A 25,276-nucleotide genomic window follows, 5' to 3' on the forward strand; every position below is an offset into this window, starting at 1 on the left:
TCATTGTCTATGTGTTGTGTATGTACCAAAGAATCTCGCTAACCACTGAACTGATATGGTTCTCCTTTACAGGGAAGCTTCTTAAAGGCTCTGAGAAGATTTGTAATTATTTTTGGGAAGGGTACCATTACCCTCTCAAAAGAAATCGCCACTGGGAAAAGTAACACCAATAGAAAAATCCCGTTGGGTGGCGCCAGTGTAGGGTGCCGTAACTTTTTCTTTTTAAAACTACAATTTTAAGAGGTGGGGTCGACTTTCCCCTCATCCCCCCGCCTCCAAGGCCACTAAAGATCTATAAAAGCCGCTAGTTAATGAATGAAAAAAGTAAGAAAAGGAGAGAATGCAAAAAGGAATTAAGAAAACCTAGAAACAAATAATATGATAAAATTTTTGTCAAAACAAATGACCGCTCAGGCAGACAATAAAACGTTTTCTTAGAGGATTAATAGAGTTTAGTAAAAATAAAAAATCACAATTTTCAACAAAAAAATGAATAGGTTCACAATTTAACAATCTAGGAAGACACATTTCATTCGCAAGGCAACTTTTCGTGATGAACTGTTGAACAATATACACATAGCTAGACTAAAAATAAATCTAATTATTAAAAACCTTTTTTTATATTTTTTTAGAAAGACGGTGGCTTTGAAAGTGTCCGAGTAAAGACCAAAGACCCGAGTACTGGACAATTGATTACTGTTTGGGAGATTTTAGATACATCTGTATTTGCAGGTATTGCTCATCAATAATAATTAGATAAATAATTTTTTTTTTTTAAGTTCATTTTCCAGTATGGATACTTAACTGATCCACTGGATTACAACCAAACTAAAAAATCATGTATATCATCGAATTACGTAAATTTTTTACAAATATCAAATTACAAACCATAAAATTAATACCAGTCGTGGTAGCCCAAGCCTTTGGCCTCAGGGCTAACTTAATCATATAATTTTAATTTTAATAACCGCGGAATGCTGTCTATAATAAAGATTTTTACAATTAACATTCATAATTTATCTAAACATATTTTATACAAAGTTATTATTATTATGGGGTGCATAGCTACTCTTCAAGTGAGTCTGTCCGCTAACGCTACCTAATATTATTTTGATTAATTTTTTAGATGAAGTGTGGTGGATGGGCCAGGCTGAAGTTTATAAAAATCAAGTTGTTATTGAGGTAAGTTACATGGAAAACAATGACGAATATAATAATTTTTCTACATTATAATTGATTCTGGTCCAAGTATTTTTTTTGTATATAAGTTTACAATAGAACTAATATCCTTCATAGCAAGTATTTACCATGATTTTTTCTTAAAAAATCGTAATGCTTTCCTTTAAAGAACATTTTTTTAGCTGCTGAAAATCTTTATACTTTTGACGGATTAGGTTTAGTTTACGGTAAAACCTCCCAATGATCCACCATCGTCAAAAAAAAACTATGAACTTTAAAGGCTGTTACCTGCCAGTGACTGAACCATGTTATGCTCACTATAAGCGGCATAAGAAGGATTATAATTAATCTGGAAAAGCCAAAATCTAATGATCCACATGGAGAGCTTGACTAGACAACAATAAATACTTTCGCGCATTATTGTGCGCTGCGAGATACATGTGCTCTTGGTTCAGATTATTTGTCGACCTTTTGATTTCTACTAAAATCATGTGTTAGCATCATATAAACTTCAACCGTTTGGCCGATAGATGCCTATAAAAAATGAGGTCATACTGGCCTACCATTGGTCAACCAAAATGTATACATACTTCCTGCAATTGATACTTTAATCTGTTTATCGGCCTATCATTAGTCATTTGTATGGTGTCATTTATTTTATAGACACTCTAAAGAGCTTTGCATTTAAAGTTCTTTCTTTTTTTGTGGATAATTTTTTCCATGAATATTTACCGCGAACCGTACTAGATCCCTTTGAATAATAGTATATGTATATTCTTGAAAATGTGTTTCATTTTAGGCAGTTCATAACAATGACCCAGTTGGATTTGTTGCTTTGGATAACTTTATACAAGAAGATAAGGTGACAACTATTTATGTTATTATAGGAATAATAAAAGATGTTTATTTCTAATATAGAGGGGGAAGGGGTTAAGTAACTGTGTGTACCAATGTGAGGACTGTGTGCCGACTTTCAATTGGGTCTTTGAAAATCAATAAATAGCATAAGGAAAATTAATACGGCCAAGTCGCTACAAAAGAGCAGGCGAAAAAGGTCCCCAACAGAGGGATCCAGGTAGTTGTCTGGTTAAGCATCTATATTTATAGAATTATTTTTCTGATTGTCTAGTCTGATTGTCCTACAGAGCCAGCCACAGCTGCAGTGTCTACTATTGATCCTGGAACTACCACTGAAACTCCTAAACCTGATACTACATCTCAAAAAGGTAACTTAGACTATTCAATAGAGGATGTTGCAATATATACGTTGGAGTTTTGGCTGCATTATTTGTTTCTATGTAGCTTTTTTACGAATCCCCAAAAACTGTGTCATAAACTAATACATTAGAATTGGTAGCTAATGCTACTATGTTAGGTATGCGGTATAAAAAGTAGGAGAAATGCGCGCCTTGACCATAAGAAATGCGCAACCAATTTCTATGCACAATTCATACTTCCAGAAAACGGTCGTGGAATCATGCAAAGGGTTGGTTGAATGATGCTTATTCATCAGTAAGATTTGACTTGATCAGCAGTAATGGGTAGATAAGGGGTTCTTGGGGTCAGAGCATCCAGCTGCGTCAGATACAAAGATCGATCGAATCGATCTTCATGTGATGTATCCCTTCCTTCCTTACTCTTTAAGTTATCCAGGTTATTCCTGATCTGACAAATTTAAATTATTCTAGAGAGCACTTTCCCTGGGTGTGACTTTGAGTCCTCCATATGTGATTATAGGACAAACATGGACAACGCAGACACGTAAGTGAAATTTTAATAATGATTTTGTTAATTGAGACTCAATATCAAATGACGACATCTTATTTGTCAGGGAAGCTTTTTTATAACTTACTTTGTCTTTCTGTCCATCAGTAAATTTGGTCTGTCGGTTAGACATTTTCTTTCTTTTTCTCATTCTCTCTTTTATGATCGCTGAACAATTGCTATATAGCTAACTTTGTCCATCAATCCATGATTGTTTTTGTGCTTTTTACTGATTTTGTCATCCTTGTCACTGTTATCATAAAGTTAGACAGTTTAAAATTTCCAAACCTTGCAAATTTTTAAATCATTAGATATTTTTGTTGATAATTTAAATTAAATTAAATGCTAGAGATTAAAAATGGTCACAAAATATCTATTGTAGTAAAATTATAACTATTAATGAAATTTATTTATAAGAGGCTATTCATAAACCTTTTATTAAACTCATTCATTAAATTTAGTTACAAAATCAAGTTTATTCTTACGTGGATTTTTAAAATAAAGACATCAACAAGAGAAAGGACAATGACCGTTATATTAATCTTCAACAAAATATTCCTTACCTTACATGTCCATGTATAATGTACATTTACAGAAAATATGCATAGTGTCTGTAAAAAAGGGGATGTATTAAAAAAACTTTTGGCCAAAACATCCCAAATGACGTCATATCAGATTAATTCATTTTTGTAATATGACGTCATTTGGGATACTTCGACTTAAGGTTTTAAAATCAAATTTATCACCTTTTTTAGTGGCACTATAAAAAGCTTCCATTGTAAATATGTGATGAAAATAAAAATTTTCTCACCTTTTTGTAATGTAAATATTAATGCCTTACTTTCCTTTGATTGTCTAAACCGCTGCTATTGCAAGATATCTTCCTTGTTAAAAGCGAAGCTTTTTTAAAGATTGTCAAAGCGAAGCTTTCTATATTTAGGTTATAGGTCCGTCCGTATGCCAGATAATGCGTAATGGGTAGCTATTCGTTAATTTTGGTATGTTATGATTGTCCCATCTATTTCATACTCGGAATTATCATTCCTGTAACAATTATGTACAATCTAGAAAACAAGGCTCATCTGTAACAATTATCAGAAAGTCGGTATATCCATTTTAAGGATAATGTTTTTTCTTGCTTTTCAGTGAATACTGGAAACGTGGAACGACCAACGTGTTTGAAGCCGCCGGCGTGGAATGTCCTACAGGAGATATGCATCAGGAATGAACAACAATTTTAAAACTAATTAAATAGTTGCTGCGCTACAAACAAAAAGAAAACAAAAATGAAAAAAAAGCTAAATTATTATTTATTCAGAACCAATTTTTATAAAAGATGTTAATCCATATATTTCTATTTAATAAAGTAGTACGTTTTTTTTGTTTGTCCGTTAAGATCTCGCTATTTATAATATATATCTAATTTTAGGAAGATTCACATAGGTCCAGGGAGGGGTTTAGGCCATTTCATTTATGTTTGGGATGGTTTTGGCTATTTTTCTGCCTCCTCCCAATAATACAGATCGCCTTAATGTTTAGGAAAAAACCTCATAATTTTAGAAATATTACAAAGTTGCAAATATTTACTAAATTAAGTATCAAGTTGCAGATTGTAAAATAACTATTCCAAAACAATCATTGACCAAAGTATTCTAATAAATATTTCTCACAGTGTTTCATCATTTCAAAAATCAAATAATCTTCATGTATTTTTTATACGAAATGTATACATATTGTTTTGTTGAATGTTGATTATTTGACCAGAATAAAGATGCCTACTACATGCTTGCAAGCTCAACAAAGGAATGAAGTCTTAAATCAATTTTTCAGTTTTTTTTTTGTATATTTAAGGAAAGATCCATATGTGAACTGCAATAGATATACTTCTAAATAACAATTATGAAGGAAAGGACTTTTTAACTCCAGTTAATTTATCATGACCTAGTAGAGTTTACAACTTTGAACCCTTTAACCCCTTATTACAAAACATAGATTTTCAAAGAGATATTAAATAATTAATAAACATTTTTTTTTGTTCTGAAAAACTTCAATTCTTATCAAAATTAAAACTATTGACTTGATAAATATGAAGGATGGAAATTTTGGTATCCTTGATTCTCCATCAGTCGAAACTGATGAAACTTCTTGTATGATCTTCAGATTTAATATCCCTGTAAGTAGATATATAGATAGATATGTAGATAAATATATAAATAAATAGGTGGATAAATAGGTAGATAAATAGATAGCTAAATATAGATAAAGAGATAGATAGATATTTAGATAGGCAGAAAAAAAATAGATAAATGGATTGATAGATTGCGGGATATGCGTGGATGAATAGATGATAGTTAATGGGTTAAATAGATAGATTGAAAGATTGAATAGATAGATAATGATACGCGTTAGAAAGTTAGATAGATAAATAGTCCTGGATTCACTGAAACTTTTTGTATGATCTTAAGATTTAATATTCCTGTACTTGTAAGTAGGTGGATGGATAGGCAGGAAAATAAAGAAATAGATGAAAGATATAATCATAGGTAGGTGGATGAATAGATGATATAATATACAGTCAATAGGTTAGATAGATAGATTGAAAGATAGATAAGCTTTGATTAATAAATAGATAGTTAGGATGTTAGATAGATAGATAGTCCTTGAAATAGTATATACTATTGAAACTTTAGATTTATGATTCATGTAAGTTCACAGATATACAGTTAGACAGAACGATATGATTATCAATATTCATTTTCCAGTAGGTTTACAGAAAGATTAAAAGATAGTTGAATAATTCACTAAAAAAAGATAGATTAGACAAATTAATGAATATTTACAGCCTGTTATTTTGTTTAGTATGAGGCAGCTTTTACAGCAATGAAAGTTTACACAATTGATAAAAATGGAGATGACTTGCTTGTTTGGGATTTAAAGGATACCTCCATATTTGCTGATTCCAGCTGGTTTGAAGCACAAGTAGAAGTGTATAATAGGCAGGATATAGAACTTTGATAAAGAAAATAATTAGTATAACTAATATGTATACAAGAAGGTCATCCATTTGGGTAGAGGAAAACTTAATTTATGATATGATAACCTATTCATCTGTTAATTGGAACAATGATTCCTTGGACAACAAGGTACAATATTTAAAGTAAAGCATCTCTATAATCAAGTTATAAAATGTAAGTATGTCCAAGCTGCAAGCAATCCATAAATTTCAAAATTTCAAACATGAAATAGTTTAAATACAAAGTAAGCTACCTGCTTCGATCATTTTATATGGTCGGCTAACTAGCTTTGTTTTTAGAACAGATATTGCAACTAAATTTGCTTTACTTTGCGTCTCTACTTAGTTTTTAAAATGGTGTGATATTAAATTTTGACATATAATAACTATTTTCTAATCAACGCTATTTAAATGTTAGGCACATTCAGTTTGAAGTAGAAAAAGGAAACCCCTCCAAGCAAGGATATGTTGCTATAGACAACATTCAGGCTATACAAGCTGATGTAAGTACATTATTATAATTCTTTGAAACAACTGCCTTTCTAATTTAAACCTTAATACTAGTTTTAGTTAGTTAACGCTTTTAATTAGAAACTAGAATAGAGAAGCATCTAAATTTTAAAGATTTTTTTGTACAATCCCACAAAGTGCCTTGCAAACACTTAATCCTATCACCCTTATTTTAAAGATTATATTGAAAATAATTCTTTTCCTATGCCTAACCCATGCAGGGTTTCTAATGCAGTGGGACCTAAACGTGCGGTGCCCTTACACTGCAGGGTTACCCAGTACCCAATATACCCTAGATTTACCTGACACAAAGTAATAAGCAAACAAAAAATAAAAATAAAACTCACCCTTTTCTTATAAAATTTTTTTTAAAAAAAGGGTGTGTTGTCCTCGCACTTAATGAAAAAGCCAAACAATTGTTCCTTTTTAGTAGTTTTTAAACAATAGTTGATTATGTCGACACAAGTAGGGTTTTCTGTTGTTTAATTGATATACGAACTAAGATATTTCTATAACATAATAACACATAAATAATATTGAAGGTATGCCATACTATTCCTAAAGAAGCAGAGATAGTAACTGTAACACCAGAAATACCAACTTCAACAACTCCTAACAGTAAGATTAATTTATTGCTCTTTATTTGTAACTAGCGGCTACGCCCCTAGAGGCCTCTAGGGGGAACTTGAGAAGAGGAGAGTCGAATTTGATAACCCAATTTATTATTTTAGATTTATAAGAAAAAGTAAAAAAAAAAATTTTGGGGAGTGCCCCCCCCCATTTTTAATTTTAGTTAAAAAAATAAAAAAAAAATTGGGGGGGGATTTTTTTTATAGGGGCGATTTATCTTGGAAGGGTGTTGGAACCCTCGCCCAAAATAGTTATAAACCTTCCCGGGACCTATGAGAACCCGATCGGTTCAGCGGTTAGCGAGATCCTTCGGTACAAACATACAAACACACAGATAGACAAATAGACATCCTGTTACTTTAGTATAAGGATAGAGAGGAAAATGTATTGGGTAAAGATGAAGAAAAATAGAATAAAGTATATTATGAGGTCAATAAAGCTTATTGCTTTTCCCCTGATTATATTAAGATTTATTTTTATCACTGTTGATAACTAGGGGAAAAGTTTGAGCACTGTTACTTTTCGCTCATAATATTTAGGCTAACAGGTGTCAGAACAATTTGTAAAGGTTGAGAGGCAATTTAATTTACACAGTACATAGTCCACTCCCTCCCTGGATAAATGTTTATTTTAATTCAGACGCTGGCTTTACTGAATGTACTTTTGATTTTGGAGAATGTGGCTATCAATCTAATAGAGACGAAGATAATTTGTAAGTATTTTTTTAGAGCAGAGCTACTCTTACATTTGGGTCCATCCGAATTTGACTTTGAGAATTTGCTTTGATTGGTCTAAGCCACTTTTTATGACAACAGATTTCAAGAGGGGGGGGAAATTACCCCCCCAAGCAAATTTTACCCCCGGGGTAAAAATTTTGGGAGGGGTAAAAAAAATTTGCGACGCGCTTCGCGCGCCAATGTACCCTTCCCCAAAAAACGAATTACCCCCCCTTAAAAATTTTTTACCCTCCCCAAAATAAAAAGCTTGGACGCCCCTGCTTGCTAGGATACCTAGTACCCATTTTAAGATGACCTAACATAACAAACGAAAAATTACCCCCCCCCCCCAACCGATTATTTTTAATTTATTTCAAAAGAAGTTGATGGGGGAGGGAGGTGATTCTAAGCTCGGTAAGCCAGTTTGAAGAAAATCACCTACATATATTTTTATACTTAGGAACTTTTGGGAGATAGGAAGCACAGATGAACATGCTAGAGACGGTATAGAGTGTCCACCTAATGACTTTGCTGGCCTCAAGAGTGGCAAATATGCTCTTGCTGTTGCTAAACGGAAGGGTCCAGTGGCTATCCTGACTTCACCACACAGTGATAATGAAGGAGAAACTTGCATCACATTTTACTATAACATTCCGGTAAAAGTTATTTATCGCATCAAATTATAGACAGCTTTCCTCGGATATTAAAATGAAAAAATCATTTAACACGGTCTAACAAAACTGGTTAAATATTAGGATTACTAGCGTTTAGTGGCTTTGTATTCAAAGGGGTGAGTAAGTGGCAGGAAATAGCCTGAAGCCACCCTAAGGATTAAATATAAAAATAAACTTACATAAAGCTTCCCTAAAACGAAGTACTGAATCAGTTACGTAGATAGTGAAATCTTAAACTTCAAACAAACAAAAACTTCCTACTTTATAAAATAGAGTAAAATTAATTTCACTGAAAACATTAGTTTTTAATTATCATAATTGTTAAAAATCCACAACATTATTAAATTTCTATCTTTCAGAAAGCTGCTGAATTAGCTGCCCTGAGGGTTATGACATATCTACCTGGTGGGGAGGAGATAACCGTCTGGGAGCTGAGCGGGGTAGAACACTTCCAGTCAGACACAACCAAGTGGGAGCAGGGCAGAGTTAAGGTGATAATACGCGGCATTTGTGCGAGCTTTTGGCAGGAAGGTGGTTAAAGATTAGACAGTACTGATATATGTATTCATGTATAGTAAGTTAATCTGTTAAGTTACTGTAACATATTAATACAAAGACAATATTAGTGTGTGTGTGTGGGGGGGGGGGAGGGGGGCTGTGTTTACCCATCAAAACGAATCTGAGGGTGCAGGAAGCTTTTGAAATATTATCATGTACATTATTCTGTATTTAAGGTGAACAACAGGCAGATAAAGTTCGAGGCAGTCATTGAGGGACATACTGGTTGGGTGGCTGTTGACACAATTGAAAAGGAATACACATTTTTTACATATTCAAACAAATATAAAATTTTGATACTATCTTTTAACCACTAGACCATCAATATAACAAATCTTTACATTTTCAGTAGAGTGATTACTCTAGAGAAATAATGTCTACTGTGAAATTCTGCAGGATGATAACAGAACTTTAATAACTTGTCATTGGTTAAATTAAACTGAAATTTTCTAGTTTTACACATTAGAGTTATTTAGAGCTGTTCTTTCAAATTTTACTCGAATCAAGTCCATCACATGAAGTACTGCCTTCATATTGTTGTTTCACATCTATGTTTTATCTGTGCATTAATAATAAGTATGCTTTATCTATTGCAATCGTTATAAAATAATAAAAATCCCTTTATGAATTTAAATTAATAAAATCATAGTTTTTTCTTGAGTTTCTATTAAAACAAAAAATAATATCTCGGACTTCAAATGTACATGATTTATAATCTTTAATTCGTAATTCGTATCTATTATAGACATTTAAAATACATAAATTATTAGTTTGTTTTATGTTTACCTCGAAATAAACTATATAAAAATAAAATAACAACAAATAGCAATACAACAGTACGTTCGTTACGTTTTCAACAGGACCTAGCGTTGTACTGTGTATACACTGTACACATATGGGTAAGAAGAAAGGGCATATTTTTTTTCATTTTGTTCATATAAAGAGTCAGCTGTAAATAGTCGTATTTCTTAAGATAAAGCTTTTCTCACGTAAATTATATCGTGTAAAAATTTATTTTTCTAGTATAGTGTAAAACATATTTCAAATCCTTTAATAAGTTAGCTATGGATTGTTGAATTCCTTAGTATAAAGTTAGCTTTCTAGAAATTATATACTCGAAAAATTTTAAGGTGTCAGCTGGAGGAGTTCCGTTGTCAGATTTACGAAAAAGGGGTTCACACTATAGTTCTTCTCTTATAATTCTATTACATTTTCAAACTTGTTATACAATCCTTTAGCAGCATGAGGTGGTTTCCATAACTTAACTTTCACCAATGTAAACAAATGCTTACTTTAAAGAAAAATTTAAGTTGGAGGAAGTACAGATACTGCTATATCAGATATCTTACATTAAAATTACATGATAAAGAAAATAACATGGCCCTCAAACAGGCATTACCCAAACGAGTTAAAATAAATACATTATGATAATGGTTGTAAATTCAAAGAGATTTTTTGTATATATGTAGACTGTAAGGTAAAATATATATTTGAAAGTTATATGTTCACAAAATCAAGTAAGATTTAGATCTGATATTCCAAAATAAGGCCCCAAAGCCAAAAACATGAAATGAAATACATGGATTTTAAATGTGTATGTCCACATGCAGGATATGCAATCTTCTGAGTGTACAGTACTCCCAGAGGCTGCAAGTGTCAGTACTCCGTCACCAGAGACCACTCCCTCACCAGGGAAGTTTATTAATTTGGCGACTGTTATGATGTGTTAGTTGACCATTATTAACTCCTTTCATGTTTACTAGCGGCTACGCCCCTAGAGGCCTCTAGGGGCACTTGAGGAGGAGAGAGTCGAATTTGATAATTCAATTTCTTATTTTAGATTTTAAAAGAAAAAGTTAAAAAAAATTTACGTTTGATGTTTATTTTTCGTTGAACTCTCTTTCTAAAATTGGTAATTTTTTAAAAAATTTAATTTCTCTAGGGAGGGTGGTGGTACCCTCCCCCAAAATAGTTATAAACCTTCCCGGGACATATGAGAATCTACCCTGTTAAGGAGAATCCAATCGGTTCAGCGGTTAGCGAGATCCTTCGGTACACACAGACAGACACACAGACAGACAGACACACAGACATCCTGTTACTTTAGTATAAGGATACATAAAAACAAGGATGACAACATTCAAAAGAGCAAAGCTAAACAAATCTTAGTAAGACAAATAAACATTTACAAGTATAGAGAAACAACACATTTAATATTCAACGGTATTTTCACTTCGAACAAAAAATTCCATAAATAATTGTTTTAAATGGATATTCTGATAATCTTTAGGAAAATTCAAACATGTTGAATTACAGATAAGAGCTATCCGACAAATTAAACCCTTATTATAGAAAAGCTTCGACTAAGAAATATTTATTTACCTAAAGTAAAATTGTTGCCCAATTTATCTACTTTGCCTGTGCAGGAGGACCTGTTCCTAACTGTGACTTTAAATCAGATTTGTGTGGCTGGATCACTAATAAGGAAAGACCTTGTTACAATTTCAAATCTTAAGAATTGCAGAAACGTAATTGGTTTAATCATAGATTTTTAATTATATTTTGGTTGCAAAAAAATTATTTAGTATGAAGATGAGAAAAAGGGGACCCCCCCATCCTCTTATGGAAGAATTACAGGATTTAAATATAGGGAACGCGGTGCTTGCTTACATGTGAAGACCGGAGCACCGAAAACCCCCCCCCCCAGCTTAGTTTTGACAAAAATCAAAAATAAGGGGGGGGTAGTTTTTTAACCCCCGCTTAGTTTTGACAAAAATCAAAAATTTTGCGCAAAATTAAAACCTTTTACTGGCCAAAGTCAATAAATAAGGAAATTATGCCCCAAAACATGAATATCCCTGTAATAAGGTTTCCCCTCTGGTATACTTAATTTTCTTGATTTACCTCACTCAACTTTCTGGCGTGTTGTACAGTGAAAAAACTACCCCCCCCTTATTTTTGATTTTCTTCAAAATTAAGGGGGGGGTTAAGTCTTTGCCTTGCTGAGCACTTTTCCTCCTTGCCTTTTCCAGACATTAAAAAACTACCCCCCCCTTATTTTTGATTTTTGTCAAAACTAAGCGGGGGGGGGGGGGGTTTCGGTGCTCCAGTCTACCACATGTAAGCAAGTACCGGGAACGCTCATATTTCCATCAATCATGATTCAGATAGTAATAGAAATTAAACGACATGGGTGGAATCAATCAAAAGAGAGCTAGGGTAAGGCAAACTGTACACAAATGTTTTAGAATGTAGGTGATCCTAAGATGAAAATTGGTATTACTTGATTACGTTAATCCAATTATTATTCAGGGATCTAAAGGGATAAGACCATGGAAGATAAATTGATGTACATAAAAAATGATGATACACAAAATTACCCCTTCTTAAGATTATCATTATTGGTTTAAAAAATTGAACACTTGATTAAAAGAACCAACCAATCAAAATTCAATTCCCCAAAGTTAATGGGCTAACAAATAAGAAAACCTTACTGTACAACTTTGGGGACTAGTGTAATAAACATCCCATTGTCCCCTCCCTCCCTGCTATTATTACTAACAGGCTCTCCAATGGTACAGGATGAAATGGAGAATTTATTCTGGACCAGGGGCAATACAAATACCTTTGTAGAATCTAATACAGAATGTCCTGATTCGGGTCATACACAAGAAAATAAAGAAGGTATGTTCCAGTAGTGTAATGTTCTCAACAATAATATGTTTCAGCTATGCGGAGTACAAGTCTAATCTATTAGATATTACACAAATTAATTTATTTCTTTAAACTGCCACCTAATATTGTGAAATAAATCTAAAAGATGAGATAGTTTTTTGTTTATTACTTTAAGTCAGGTTAGATGGGTTATATTGGCTATTTGGAAGCACCAAAGGGTTAGGCCCACCCAATTAAGGATAGGCAAAGGAGAAACTGAAATTCCAACCACATCTTTATTTTCATTATATTTTAAATAAGGGGGAGGACAGTTTTTGTTTCAATTGGCACTTTAAGGAGAAGCACCACATTCTTTACATCTACATATACTGCTTAACGTAAACTGTTAAGTTTAGTAGTAGTGGGATTTTGGAAAGAAATTAGTACAATATAAGTAGAAAAAAACTAAATAATTAGATGTTAAAGAAATATAAATTATTTAGATAACTATATGCTGGCCAATTATCTTACTATTGGTGATTTTGCTATCCTCAGAACTGACAAATTTGAATCAGACAAGAAAATCTGCCTAAACTTCTACTTTAGCCTTACAGTAAGTTATTTATAATCTTAACATCCTTCATTTTTATAGATAACTATATGCTGGCCAATTATGATACCATGGGTGATTATGCTATCCTCAGAACTAACAAATTTGAATCAGACAAGAAAATCTGCCTAAATTTCTACTTTAGTCTTACAGTAAGTTATTTATAATCTTAACACCCTTTAGCTTCAAAGATTAATGAAAGATAAACATGATTCCGAAAAAAAATTGTTTGAATTTGTACTTCTGTATCATGTTGAGAAATTAAATTGTGTTTAAAATATAAGCTAAGACGCAATCCATAATTTAAATAATTCATCATCTATTGAATTCAGAAAACGCCATCGTAGAAAGGCTATTGCCAAAAAACGTTAACGTAAGAATTTCTTTAATTCCTGAAACAGAAGTACTCTAATGGGAGAAAGACTAAACTACATAACTTTTGTGTCACTTTTGAGGAAGACGATTTCTATATGACGTCATATAGGGAAGGGGGTAAGAAAATCCCTTCAAAAGAGATGGGAGAAAAGGGAATCGTCTTCCTCAAAAGTGACACAAAAGTTATGTAGTTTAGTCTTTCTCTTATAATGGCTTTACACCCTAGAAGAATGGAATGAGAAAATGAATTGAGAAACCTTCAAGCCTAAAATGTAGGGGTTAACAGTGCTTAACCTGAATTTTTAATTCTTCTAGCAAAATGGGATGTTCACCCAGCTGCAAGTATTTACAGCGACCACTCCTGAAGAAGGTCCCCTGCAGGTTGTCTGGGATCTGTCTGATAAATCTCAACTAGCTGACGGTGTCTGGTTCTATGGACAGGTAACCAATTATTTATTTTAGGTTTGGGTTAATTTGTTCGTGCAATGTTGCTATATATTTTAAGATATCTATCTTTAAAAACATCTGTGAAAATCCTCTATATCATCAATTTCAGATTTTAATTCAATCAAAAACTTGATTTCATTAGGTTGAAGTTCACGAGAGGCAAGTGATGTTCCAGGCCACCAAAGGAGATGACCTTGGAGGCTGGGTTGCCATTGATGACATTGCAGTTATTGAGAGTGCTGAATGCACCGTCTTTCCAGGTGATTAGAATTTTCTACCAAGTGTTAAGTCATAACGAGATATTTCATAAAGTTATTCCATAGTTTTATACCATTTCCGCAGGGATGGGGGGTGGTGGCTTAAAGTCATTTATTTGTGTGAAAGATAGAGCTTTAAAAATAATTGACTTTATAAGCTAGAGTTAATGAAGTTTTTCATTTTTAAAAAACAAGTCTATCCACTACACTAAGCTGCTAAAATTAGCCAAAAAAAGGATTTCTAGTGCTAGTGAGTCTTTTAAACTAGATCCAAACTATGACAGCATAAATAAATAAAGTGCTTCTTAATAATAAAATATATTTTGTTTTTACTTTTTAGAGTCAGCAATGATACCAACAGAAGCCCCAACAGATGGACCATCTACTACTGTAAATCCTGCTCCGGTAACAAATCTTATTTCTAGTATCAAGGGGAAAAATCTAAATTTTCTCGTTTGTTGTTAAAGATAGACAGCATATTTTTTTTAAAGATTCCAATATAACTTTATGTAACTTATTTTATCCATCAGACTGTCGGCAATACTTAGTTGATATTGGAAATGTGATCTCTGTAGGAAAAATGACATTTTACTATGTTATTTTTTGTGATGTTTTTTATTTTTAAAATTTTGCAGCTAATTGTCCGTTCATTGGTTCTGATTTTCTTGATATTTCAATAATGTATTTCATACTTATGGATGATTAAATTCCTGTTTAATTTAAAACTTCATTCAACAATAAATTTAAAAGTCATAATTTAATGACATGATACTTATTGTGTGATTTTTTATTAGGATCCATTTTCTTGTGACTTTGAAGAGACAACCTGTGGCTGGCAAACTGGTGACTGGTTCCAGAGATTAACCTCTAGGGAAACAGATGGCAAGGGTCCCACTGGAGATTTTGAAAATAATGAGGATGGTAAGTTTCATGTGGGGAAGGAAATGTGGTACCCAAAGTTTTTTATCCACATTGACTTATTCGTTTGCTTAAATACATTGGATACTTTTATTGAATTTTGATTGGTTGGTTTCAAGATAGATGGACAAGACTTTTTAACCAATAATCTTGATATACAGCACAAAAATTTATCGTTCTTTGTCTTATCCTTTAAGATCCCTGGTAGGTTTTGATTTTTACTAATTTTATAATAATTCCATACAATCTTGCACTATTCATATGAAAACATATTTTTTTTGTCAATTTTATAAGTAAACTAAAAAAGAAATATTTTTAATTTTTACCTTGTATGATAATATGTTAATACAAATTAAGATTTATCAACTAAGATCTTCATTTTTAGGACATTTTCTGATTTCTTACAACAAAAACAAAGAAGGAGTTGCAGTATTGGAGTCCCCATATGTAGATCAGCAGCAAACTGTCTGCATGCAATTCTGGTTCAGTATCTTTGTAAGTTTTAAATTATATTTTTACTAGCGCCTACGCCCCTAGAGACCTCAAAGGTCACTTGAAAGAAAGGGGGAAAGTCTTTTTTGCTAAACCTTCCATTGAAATATAAAGTAGAACTATATTGGTTTAGTGTTCAGCGAGATCCTTCTCTACACAGAGACAGAAACACATTCTGTCTGCAGACATCCTCTTACTTTTATGTTCAGATTACCTTTTTTACAGTGGCAATATAATATAATATAATTGAAAAAAATGTCAAGATGCATGATTTTTATATTTTCCCAGAGAGAAGGAGATTATCAGAATCTAATGGTCCTTACTGAGGACAATGATGGCAACAGTATCCTCATATTTGACCTGTCTGACCGCTCAATATTTGCTGATGATGAATGGTATTTTGGACAAGTAGAGGTCAACACAAAAAAGGTTAAAACACTTTTCTAGACATTAAGTCTCAACATTTTTTTCTTTAATAAGGTCCAGTTTATTCATAAGTCCTTCCTTATCAGATTTGTAACTTTTTAAATGTTTTTTACAGAGCTTTAGATTGTTGTTATGTTATACCTAGCCCCTCCCTGTAGGAATAAAATTGTTTTAAACACAGTCACAAACCCTGACATCCTGCAACTTTAATTTATTGTGTAATTAAAATTAATTTTTTTTTCAGGTTATATTCAAGTCCAATGTTCTAGTTGAAGCTAACAAAGGTTTTGTTGCTTTGGATGAGTTTGCTGTTGTTGAAAATGTTGATTGTGTGACCCGACCAGACCAAGCTGCTGTTTCTACTCTTCCTCCACAAACCACCACTCAACCTTCAGGTAGACACCTAAGTTACATATAACAGCTCTAGATCAAAAAGGTATCATGTAAAATACATGCCCTAAAAATACCTCTACATAATTTGAAAAATTGTACCTAAGAAGTCAAAACTAAGTAATGCTTTAAAAGAAGGTAAAAGTTAGGGGTAAGATAAGGGAGGAGAGGAGGGATCTACAGGGATAAGACAATGGCTGATAAATTGCTGTTCATCCTCAGTGATGTACATTACAATAAGTGATTGAAACGTTTAGACAATCAACTTATTGAAACAACCAATAAAAACAATTGAAGTTCCTAAAGTTATTAAGACAACAAATAAGAAAACGTTATTTGAAATCTTTGGGGACTATGGCAATAAAAACAATGTCCCCACCCTCCGTTGAAGGGGAGTCAGATAATTCGTACTGCTTATTCAAACAAATTTAATAAAGCCTTCAAAATAGATGTAACTCCTTTCAAATAATTTGTTGTAACATAACTGTTTTAAAGAATCCTAGGAAAATAAAGAAAAAAGTAATTAAAAAGTTGATTAAGTTTATATTGCGTTTTTCATCATATTTTGATACAAAAGAGAAAAATTAGAGATTTGTTTATAAAATTTCTTAGAATTAACTTTATCTTATTTTTAATGAAATAAAACATAAAAGCTTTCTATTGTTATTAAACATCTTCTTTCTTTTATTAAACCTAATCATTCACAATCAATTGCCAGGGAAAATAGAAATAAGTTCAGAAACTCAGCACAATTTTGTGTCACATAGTAGAATAATTCCTAGTACTAAACTTATATGTAAATCCTTATAATAAAGTAACAGGATGTGTGTCTGACTGTCTGTCTGTTTGTACCGAATGATCTCGCTAACTGCTGAACCGATCGAATTCTCCTTAATAGGGTAGCTTTCCATAGGTCCTGTGAAGGTTTATAACTAATTGGGGGGAGGGTACCACCACCCTCCCAAGAGAAATCACCAAAAAAGCGAATAAATTTTTTTTGCCTAGAGACTTATTGAACGCAACATAAAGCGGTATAGTAGAAACTTAATCGCAAAATAGTTAGGTATCAGAGAGACTTGAACCAAAAAAAAAAAAAAAATTTAAAGTGCCAATAGAGGCCTCTCTCTAGAGGCGTAGCCGCTAGCAATTTTCCCTAAATCCTAAGCTAAAGAAAAAATTCACTATTATTTGTAGAAGCTGATCTGTCATGTACCTTCGAGGTTGACGAGTGCAACTGGTTCATTGACCATGACCTGAACAACACCTACCTGTTTGAGTTCATCAGGATGACTCCAGCTGATATTCAGAATGGTAATGGTCCTGAGTCTGATCATGATGTCAATAAACAAGGTTTGTGAATCAATCAACCAAGGATTTGTAACCACACATTTTAAAAGCATGTTTTTCCTAATTGTAAAAAATTTCTTAACCTACTGTCCACTTTAAATCTAAAAATTGTTCAAAAATGCGGCTCCTTTTCCTAGTTTAATTTTAAAACAAAAAATAGGTTAGATTTAATACAAATTACCTAAAACCAAAATAGAGATTCTTTGAAATGTGTTTCTCTAAAGCTCATATTCCCTTTACATTACTAATTTTAATTTTTGCATACACAAATTAAATAATTAATTATGTATAATTTTAACGCAATTTTCTTCTACTAATTAATTATCATCTTTTTGAGGTCTGGAAACTTTAAATTATCTTTTTAATATCTTAGGCAAAAAATACATCAATTATTTTTTTAGCGTATTTCCTGTATGCAGATGCGACCCTGGGTGAGTTTAACACTGTCACAGGAAACCGCCAAGAATAATTTCAAACATTTATATTGTACTTTTTAATGTTAATTACTTCAAATCTGCGTTCAAGAGCGTGCACACGATTTACACTGAAAGGGGGGGTGGGGTGTTGGTGAAGGTGTTTAATTCAACAATTTACCCACTAAATAAAGTATCTTATGAGTGGGAAGGTGTGCGCCGTTAACACCTTATTTATTTTTTTTAAAAAGGGCTCTTGGCCAAATCCTTAACAATTAACTAGGCTAGACTAACCTAAGCTTAAATGAACAACAGGATTATGATGTAAGACTTGCTTTAGAAACTAGATTCTAAGCAAGCCTAAGAATTTATTTGGTTTTTGGATTACTACCAAGAAAACTTTTTCACGTATAGCTATTGTAAAATAAGTAAAAATTCAGACAAGAAAGGTGTACAAATGTTAAAAATAAGTCTTGTCGACCTTAAAGGAATTGTGAGTCGTGACCAAGTGGTTGGGACTAAACTTTGTGTGGAGTTCTGGTATCAAATACCTGTAAGTTATTTCTATCTTCACTTCACATGGTTTTAACCCATTTTTGAAAGGAGTAAAAAAATCTCTGACACATTCAGGATCATACTGCAGAGTTAAAATTAAGAATAGACCCCCAAATAACATTCTTGGCTGAATTTAACCTTTTTTCCCCTTATTCATTGAGTACTTTTTACAAAATTATTTTGTGTCTTTCCTTTTTGGATAAAATTCTTGCTCACAGAGCATTTTTCTCCATAATATGATTAAAACATAATGATAATAAAAATAGCTCTTTTAATTTTTTTTTATAAAAACTTGTTAAAAATTTAAAAAAAATGGATAAAAGAGTAAAGCTAAAAAAAGCATGCATTTTAGATATACAGGATTTCTTGTATAGTTTTCTTTTAAGACTAGAATTTAATGTTTAGCATAGAGAAGGCATAGAGGATCTACAAGTTGCAAGTTTACCAACTGACTCTAACAAGGAAAGAATTACCCATTGGCAGTACTCTACCAGAGTTGATTTCTGGGAGAAAGGAAGAATTGAAGTGTCAAGAGACGATTCAGATTATAAGGTACCTTACATTGCACAAATATGTCCCAATTTCAGTTTTAGCAATTAAGTACATATTTATATTTCTAATCTTTAAATACTTAGTGATATAGTTATATTGAAAGTGAAAAATGCTTTCTGTTATTTTTAATATCTTTTCTCGTATTCATTCGAATCCGGTGGATAGGAACCAGTTCTCATCCATACGAAAAAACTATGTCTAGCATCGTATTATATCCAGTTTTCTACGAATATAGAAATGTACAATCACAAGATTAAAACTAGTTTTTTTAGCCGGTGCCTTCGGCACCACGGGGCTAAAAAACTTGTTTTAATCTTATAATTGTACATTCTATATCCGCGGAAAGCCGTTTATAATACGATACGAGAAATAACTATTCTCGTATTCATTCGAATCTGGTGGATAGGAACCGGTTCTCATCTATTCGAAAATATCTTTTCTTTGTTTAGACTTGTTTTCGTTTCAGATCCTATTTGAAGCAGTGCGAGGTACAGTTTCGAGGGGCTATGTTGCTCTTGATGATTTCCTTGTTCTGACTCACTATGAAAGCTGTCATACCCTACCCGTGGATGCGGCTACTAGGCATTGCGTCAAATAATTTTTACATATTTGATTTAGACAGTATTTGTTTTTAAAATATAAAGTGGTAGGAGGTTGGTATGAAGTTGAAGGAATGAAAAAAAAAAAAAAAAATAAGGAAAGGATATGATATTGGAACAAATCCTATAAAACTATACATTTATTGGATTTTGTATTACAGACTAGACTAGGAGTTAGGGTAAAGATAATTTGAAACATAACTATGAGGCCAGACAAGGAAATTGTATGGGATTTTGACATATAGGCAAGTCTAGGAGTTTCAGATAAAAATTTACAAATCCTTTGATAAGCATAATGAAATATAATAAAGAACATTAAATGACAGATTAGATTAAAACAGAAAACCTTAAAAAATAAAAGTAAGTTAATCAGACAAAATTATTGTAAAATTTTACTAAAAACAAATTGGAATCGGTGAATGGGTAAAATAATTAATAAGAATAAAGGAAATATTAAATGAATAGTATAATGGAAAGAAAACGAAGTAGAGGGTTTCATCGTATTTTTACAGTAGCTTTTCTCTTATTTCTTGCCACTGGGGAAGGCTCTATCCCTGCGGGGCCTATTTCCTGACCCTAAGGGGCAATCATTAACATTTACATAACCAAACCTATGATGACCTGCTGTGAAAATACGACGAAACCCGCTACTTCGTTTTCTGTCCACGATCCAATAAATAATAAATTGTTGACCTGGCTGTCCTGTAGTACACCTGACAGTGGAAGTACAACCCAACCATCTGGCATCCAACCCAACTGTAATTTTGACGAGGGCATGTGTGATTGGAGGATTGATGAACTGACCTGGAAATGGACAAGGTAATATTATTTATTTTGACAAATATGTTTTGAAATAAATGTTTTTTTCAAGCTATAAAGCTAATTTAACATTCAATGAAAACTGAAGGATATTAAATGATAAATTTTTTTCTTGTTGGCACGGATATTTGTCACTTTGGATCAACAAAACAGGAATTTTAAGGCACAGCTGCCATGCTCTGATGCTATAATTTTAAAATGACGTGTCGATATTTATTCAGACATAAACGACGCCATATAGTCGACATAACACTTCTTTGTTAGTTTATAAAGATATAAACTTCTCCATTCTAGAGTAAATTTGGAAGAGTTACACACAGAGGGTAAACAAGGACCAGCCAGTGCTGACGGTCATTTTCTCTACCTGGGCGGTAGTGATGCTGAAGGTACGGTCTTCATTATATTTTATTAGCAGACCAACTAATAAACTAAGAAACGTTCTGTTGGACAAAATAAAATTGATATCAAGAAACTTTTTAAAAATATAAAAAAAAAAGAACATAATTAACGGTCAAATAGAATGTCAGAATCAGATAAGAGATTTAATAAAAAATATGTAAGTAATATAAACAATTTTGATGTAGAAAATTAAATAAATTGTAAAAGGTTTATCCATTCAAATCCCCAATTAACTTTATAAAATCTGTTATTTCCAAAATACATTGAATCTCTCTCTTACATAAAGGAAATTTTTAAAAACAAGGACGAAAACTTTCACAAAAGCATAAGAACCCAGTAATAGTGTCGGACTGATTATGACGTAACAAAAAAATTAGCCAATGAGAGGACATTATTGACCAATGGTAAAATTCATAGTGGCCTCTCATTGGCTAATTTTTTTTTGTTACGTCATAATCAGTCCGACACTAATACTGGGTTCAAGCATAATGACATTGCCTCATTTTATCATGTGCAAAAATATAGTAAGTTTTTAAAATGAAATTAAAAAGAAACAAAAGCTTCTTAAAAATATAAAAATTATTGTTTTTATAATAAAAAAAATTTATTCAAAATCAATTTTAATTAACAATATATGTAAAGAAATATTAGATGTCACATGAAATTTTTGTTAAGGAGATAGCAATGCTGAGGCTGCATTCCGGTCACCCATGGAAACAAGATTAGATCATTGCTTCACTTTTGATTACAGCATTTTTGTAAGTAGCCAGACTATGTTAATTTCATAACTAGAAAAGTGTTAGGCTCTTGCAATAAAAAGAAAATCTGTAGAACATTTAAAAAATGTATTATATTTTATAACCTTCCTTAGAATTTCTAAGTAAAATTTCTTTGATTTAAATTTTTAAAGTTTCGTATGGTAAACACATCTTTTAACTGCCTAGAATATGCTTGCGCATTCTTTCTGCATTATTATAATGTTATAATGCCTAAGACAGAAATAGGCTACAGGCGTGGGGTGTAAAAATACCCTTTACATATTTGGAAGGTGGCCTTCCAATTTTTCATCCCCAAATATAAGATTCATGACTTTCATAGAAATTTATGTACATGTCACTTTTATTACTTTAAATATGATGTCGACAATGACAAAATTTATTTTAAAAATGTTGCCAATTGCCAATGCCAGTGTATCAATTTTACAAATAAATATAGCATTTCTAAAATTGATTCTTATTTTTCAGCACCAAGGAGGAATATCATCCTTCCGAGTTCTAAGTCTGACTGACTTTGGTGAATTTGAAATAGTGTGGGCCCTGGAGGGTTACTCACATGATTCCAATGAATACTGGGACCTGGGTCAGGCTAGAATTAGAGGAAATGAGGTAATAATATACAAATACTATTATCAGTAATTGTTTTATCCATCCCAGTTATAAGACTTAATTTTATATTGTAGCCATATTGACTAGATTTTTCTCTTATTTATCCCATGATTTTTCCTAAAATAAGGATGTACACAACATCCATAGAAGCAAAGCTCTAAACTTGGACGATAGGAAAAACGAACATTGACACTTGTAAAGTGTCAGAAATAAATAAACAAAATATTAATTAAGTCCTAGCAAAAAAGAATATAAATTTGTTGCTCAATCACAATAAACTTTGCTGCATAGACATACTTACATTTTACTTATTTAATTATGGAGATCCTTCACTTATAATATTATGTTTTGTTTCCCGGCCAAGGAATCATTACATCAAAAATCAGATGATAAGGATAATGACACAACAAAATTGTTGTCAAACAAGTTAGAAATTAGCATAATTTAAACCTAGGTACGGATTTTCTGGTAACGATTGTAGAGTTGCTATGCTTTTCTAATTGTGACCTGCTGAGAAGAAATCATAATAAAATATTTAAATTGATATACTTCTAAAATGCCTAAATTAACAAGCTAAAAATAGGTAATAATTTTAAAGGAAAAAAATTTAGATTTGAAATGTTTAGGTTGTATTTGAAGTAGTAGCTGGCACAGTATCTGAGGGTTATGTGGCTGTCGATGAGGTTCATTTTGATAACAATGAAGAATGCAAAACTGTACCTGACTTTGCTAGTCCGATGACTACATCTAATAAACCAGGTGCAACAATTTTTGAGTTTACAAAATCATATTATTTTCATTGTATAGACAAACTAATACTAATATATAAACATGAATGTACCATTTAAGTTTCGTCTCTATTGAAAGTGAAATGGTACATTAAAAAAATCATATCCACCTTGGTAATATCATAACAAGATAGGTGGAAATGGAATCTAACATTACTGATACCTTTAAAGTTCAATATAAGAGTAGAATTAAAGAGGGGGGGGGGGAGGGTTGAATAGTTGTACGTTTCCTTCCCGAGGATTCTGTGCCTACTATCAATTGGGTCCATGAAAATCAACCAATAGCGTCGGGAATAATAACACAGCCTAGTCGACATAAAAGAGCAGCTAGCAGACGAAAAACGCCCCCAACATTTATATATAGATTTATTCCTTTAATTATTTGAACTATTTAGAAACTACATCCCACGCCCAAACTGGTGGCTTTGATTGTGACTTTTCTGACAGCCAGTGTGATTGGAATAATGTCGAGGATGGATGGAAATGGGCCAGGTAAAGATTTTTTTCTATATTTCAGGCATTTTTTAGGTTAGTTTAGTTCAATTAAGGGTTAAAATAGCGCTGCGGTGTAGAGATAGGACCAATAGGTGACAGGGGAAATAGCAGCCTAAATTGACCACTATTTTCCCCTGTCATAATATCCACGTATATATATTCTATAGTCATTGCTTCAAAGCACAACATTCATAAAGCCTAGGATCATTTTTTCTCTATTATTGAAAGAAGGGTTAAATATAGCTTTAGGTTTAAGCAAATGCTCTTTAAAGGTAAATTGATTATAAAGAATCCTAGAAGTTCAAAAGGCCCCTGATTGCTAATGATATATATTTAAGTGAAAATATGCATTAAAATTTGAGAGACTTGGGCAATAGACTCATAGTAATTCTAACAAAGGTATACTCTAGGACCAGCATAGATGAGCTAGAGAATCAGCAAGTCCCACACCCTGTAGAAGCAGACGGTTCCTTCATGTACGTGCATGGAAATCCAGAGTCTAAGGCTGGCATCATTGCCATGGCCGAGGCCACTCAGGAGTTCAAGTGTATGACTTTTGATTATGCTTTAGAGGTAAACTAAGATTTTTTTAATAGAGTAGCTATTCTGTAATAAATATCTATCTAAGTACATAAGGACCAGCAGCTACGCTCTATGGGCTCTTGAGGAAGGGGTGAAAGTCGATCCATCCACTTCCAATTTTAGTTTTAAAAAGAAAAAAGCTAGAAAAAATTTTGGGGGTTGTCATTTTTTGGGGGGTTTATTTCTCTTGGGAGGGTGGTAGTAACCCCCCCCCCCCACCCTCCCCCACAAAATAGTTATAAGCCTTTGCATGACCTATAAGAAGCTACCCTGTAAAGAAGAACTGTATCGGTTCAGCAGTTACTGAGATCAATTGGTACAAACATACAGAGAGACATCCTGTTACTTTATTATAAGGATTCTTTTTATTTTTATTCTAGTCTATGATTGTTATAAATTAACGTAATGTAATGTATATTTTTGATAGAAAAATCGTGGTATTACTGGACTGGTTGTACAGTCTCTGCGTCCAGAAAGTACAGACATAGTGTGGAGCCTGGATATGAGTGCTCCAGATACTGATGGACTCTGGGAGCTGGCACAGGTTTTTGTCGGAGATTCTACAGAGGTAGACCAATTTTTTAGTACATTTTAGCAAAATGTCAGTTAATGTTTTTAATTAAAAAAACCGGTGGCATGGCATGGAGAGATGATTGTTTTGTTTCTTGACCACACGTTGATATTGGTATGTACTACTGAATTGTCTGACACATTACATCAAAAGTAAGA

At 32.5% G+C, this 25,276-nt stretch overlaps 1 protein-coding gene across 1 annotated transcript in view; it reads left to right on the forward strand.

Annotated features, from left to right (window-relative positions):
• Nucleotides 1-25,276, forward strand: part of LOC145312556 (MAM and LDL-receptor class A domain-containing protein 2-like) — a 61,572-nt gene that overhangs the window by 9,203 nt on the left and 27,093 nt on the right. The window contains exons 13-51 of the mRNA XM_080151811.1: nucleotides 633-732; nucleotides 1,127-1,182; nucleotides 1,979-2,041; nucleotides 2,309-2,405; nucleotides 2,868-2,940; nucleotides 4,090-4,162; nucleotides 4,705-4,743; nucleotides 5,033-5,116; nucleotides 5,803-5,939; nucleotides 6,375-6,459; nucleotides 7,009-7,084; nucleotides 7,736-7,808; nucleotides 8,273-8,468; nucleotides 8,846-8,977; nucleotides 9,221-9,296; nucleotides 10,653-10,733; nucleotides 11,468-11,527; nucleotides 12,624-12,728; nucleotides 13,202-13,311; nucleotides 13,999-14,124; nucleotides 14,273-14,390; nucleotides 14,728-14,792; nucleotides 15,182-15,308; nucleotides 15,691-15,800; nucleotides 16,086-16,226; nucleotides 16,468-16,618; nucleotides 17,808-17,963; nucleotides 18,362-18,410; nucleotides 18,860-18,926; nucleotides 19,334-19,480; nucleotides 19,947-20,062; nucleotides 20,788-20,898; nucleotides 21,193-21,284; nucleotides 21,973-22,055; nucleotides 22,542-22,682; nucleotides 23,309-23,441; nucleotides 23,866-23,962; nucleotides 24,376-24,538; nucleotides 24,975-25,115. Of these exons, the coding sequence (XP_080007937.1) occupies nucleotides 633-732; nucleotides 1,127-1,182; nucleotides 1,979-2,041; nucleotides 2,309-2,405; nucleotides 2,868-2,940; nucleotides 4,090-4,162; nucleotides 4,705-4,743; nucleotides 5,033-5,116; nucleotides 5,803-5,939; nucleotides 6,375-6,459; nucleotides 7,009-7,084; nucleotides 7,736-7,808; nucleotides 8,273-8,468; nucleotides 8,846-8,977; nucleotides 9,221-9,296; nucleotides 10,653-10,733; nucleotides 11,468-11,527; nucleotides 12,624-12,728; nucleotides 13,202-13,311; nucleotides 13,999-14,124; nucleotides 14,273-14,390; nucleotides 14,728-14,792; nucleotides 15,182-15,308; nucleotides 15,691-15,800; nucleotides 16,086-16,226; nucleotides 16,468-16,618; nucleotides 17,808-17,963; nucleotides 18,362-18,410; nucleotides 18,860-18,926; nucleotides 19,334-19,480; nucleotides 19,947-20,062; nucleotides 20,788-20,898; nucleotides 21,193-21,284; nucleotides 21,973-22,055; nucleotides 22,542-22,682; nucleotides 23,309-23,441; nucleotides 23,866-23,962; nucleotides 24,376-24,538; nucleotides 24,975-25,115 (4,050 nt within the window). The remainder of the gene's footprint in view (nucleotides 1-632; nucleotides 733-1,126; nucleotides 1,183-1,978; nucleotides 2,042-2,308; nucleotides 2,406-2,867; nucleotides 2,941-4,089; nucleotides 4,163-4,704; nucleotides 4,744-5,032; nucleotides 5,117-5,802; nucleotides 5,940-6,374; nucleotides 6,460-7,008; nucleotides 7,085-7,735; nucleotides 7,809-8,272; nucleotides 8,469-8,845; nucleotides 8,978-9,220; nucleotides 9,297-10,652; nucleotides 10,734-11,467; nucleotides 11,528-12,623; nucleotides 12,729-13,201; nucleotides 13,312-13,998; nucleotides 14,125-14,272; nucleotides 14,391-14,727; nucleotides 14,793-15,181; nucleotides 15,309-15,690; nucleotides 15,801-16,085; nucleotides 16,227-16,467; nucleotides 16,619-17,807; nucleotides 17,964-18,361; nucleotides 18,411-18,859; nucleotides 18,927-19,333; nucleotides 19,481-19,946; nucleotides 20,063-20,787; nucleotides 20,899-21,192; nucleotides 21,285-21,972; nucleotides 22,056-22,541; nucleotides 22,683-23,308; nucleotides 23,442-23,865; nucleotides 23,963-24,375; nucleotides 24,539-24,974; nucleotides 25,116-25,276) is intronic.

This window comes from Acartia tonsa, chromosome 2, assembly GCF_053477335.1.
Source record: "Acartia tonsa isolate MP-2025a chromosome 2, ASM5347733v1, whole genome shotgun sequence".
Lineage (NCBI taxonomy): Eukaryota > Metazoa > Arthropoda > Copepoda > Calanoida > Acartiidae > Acartia > Acartia tonsa.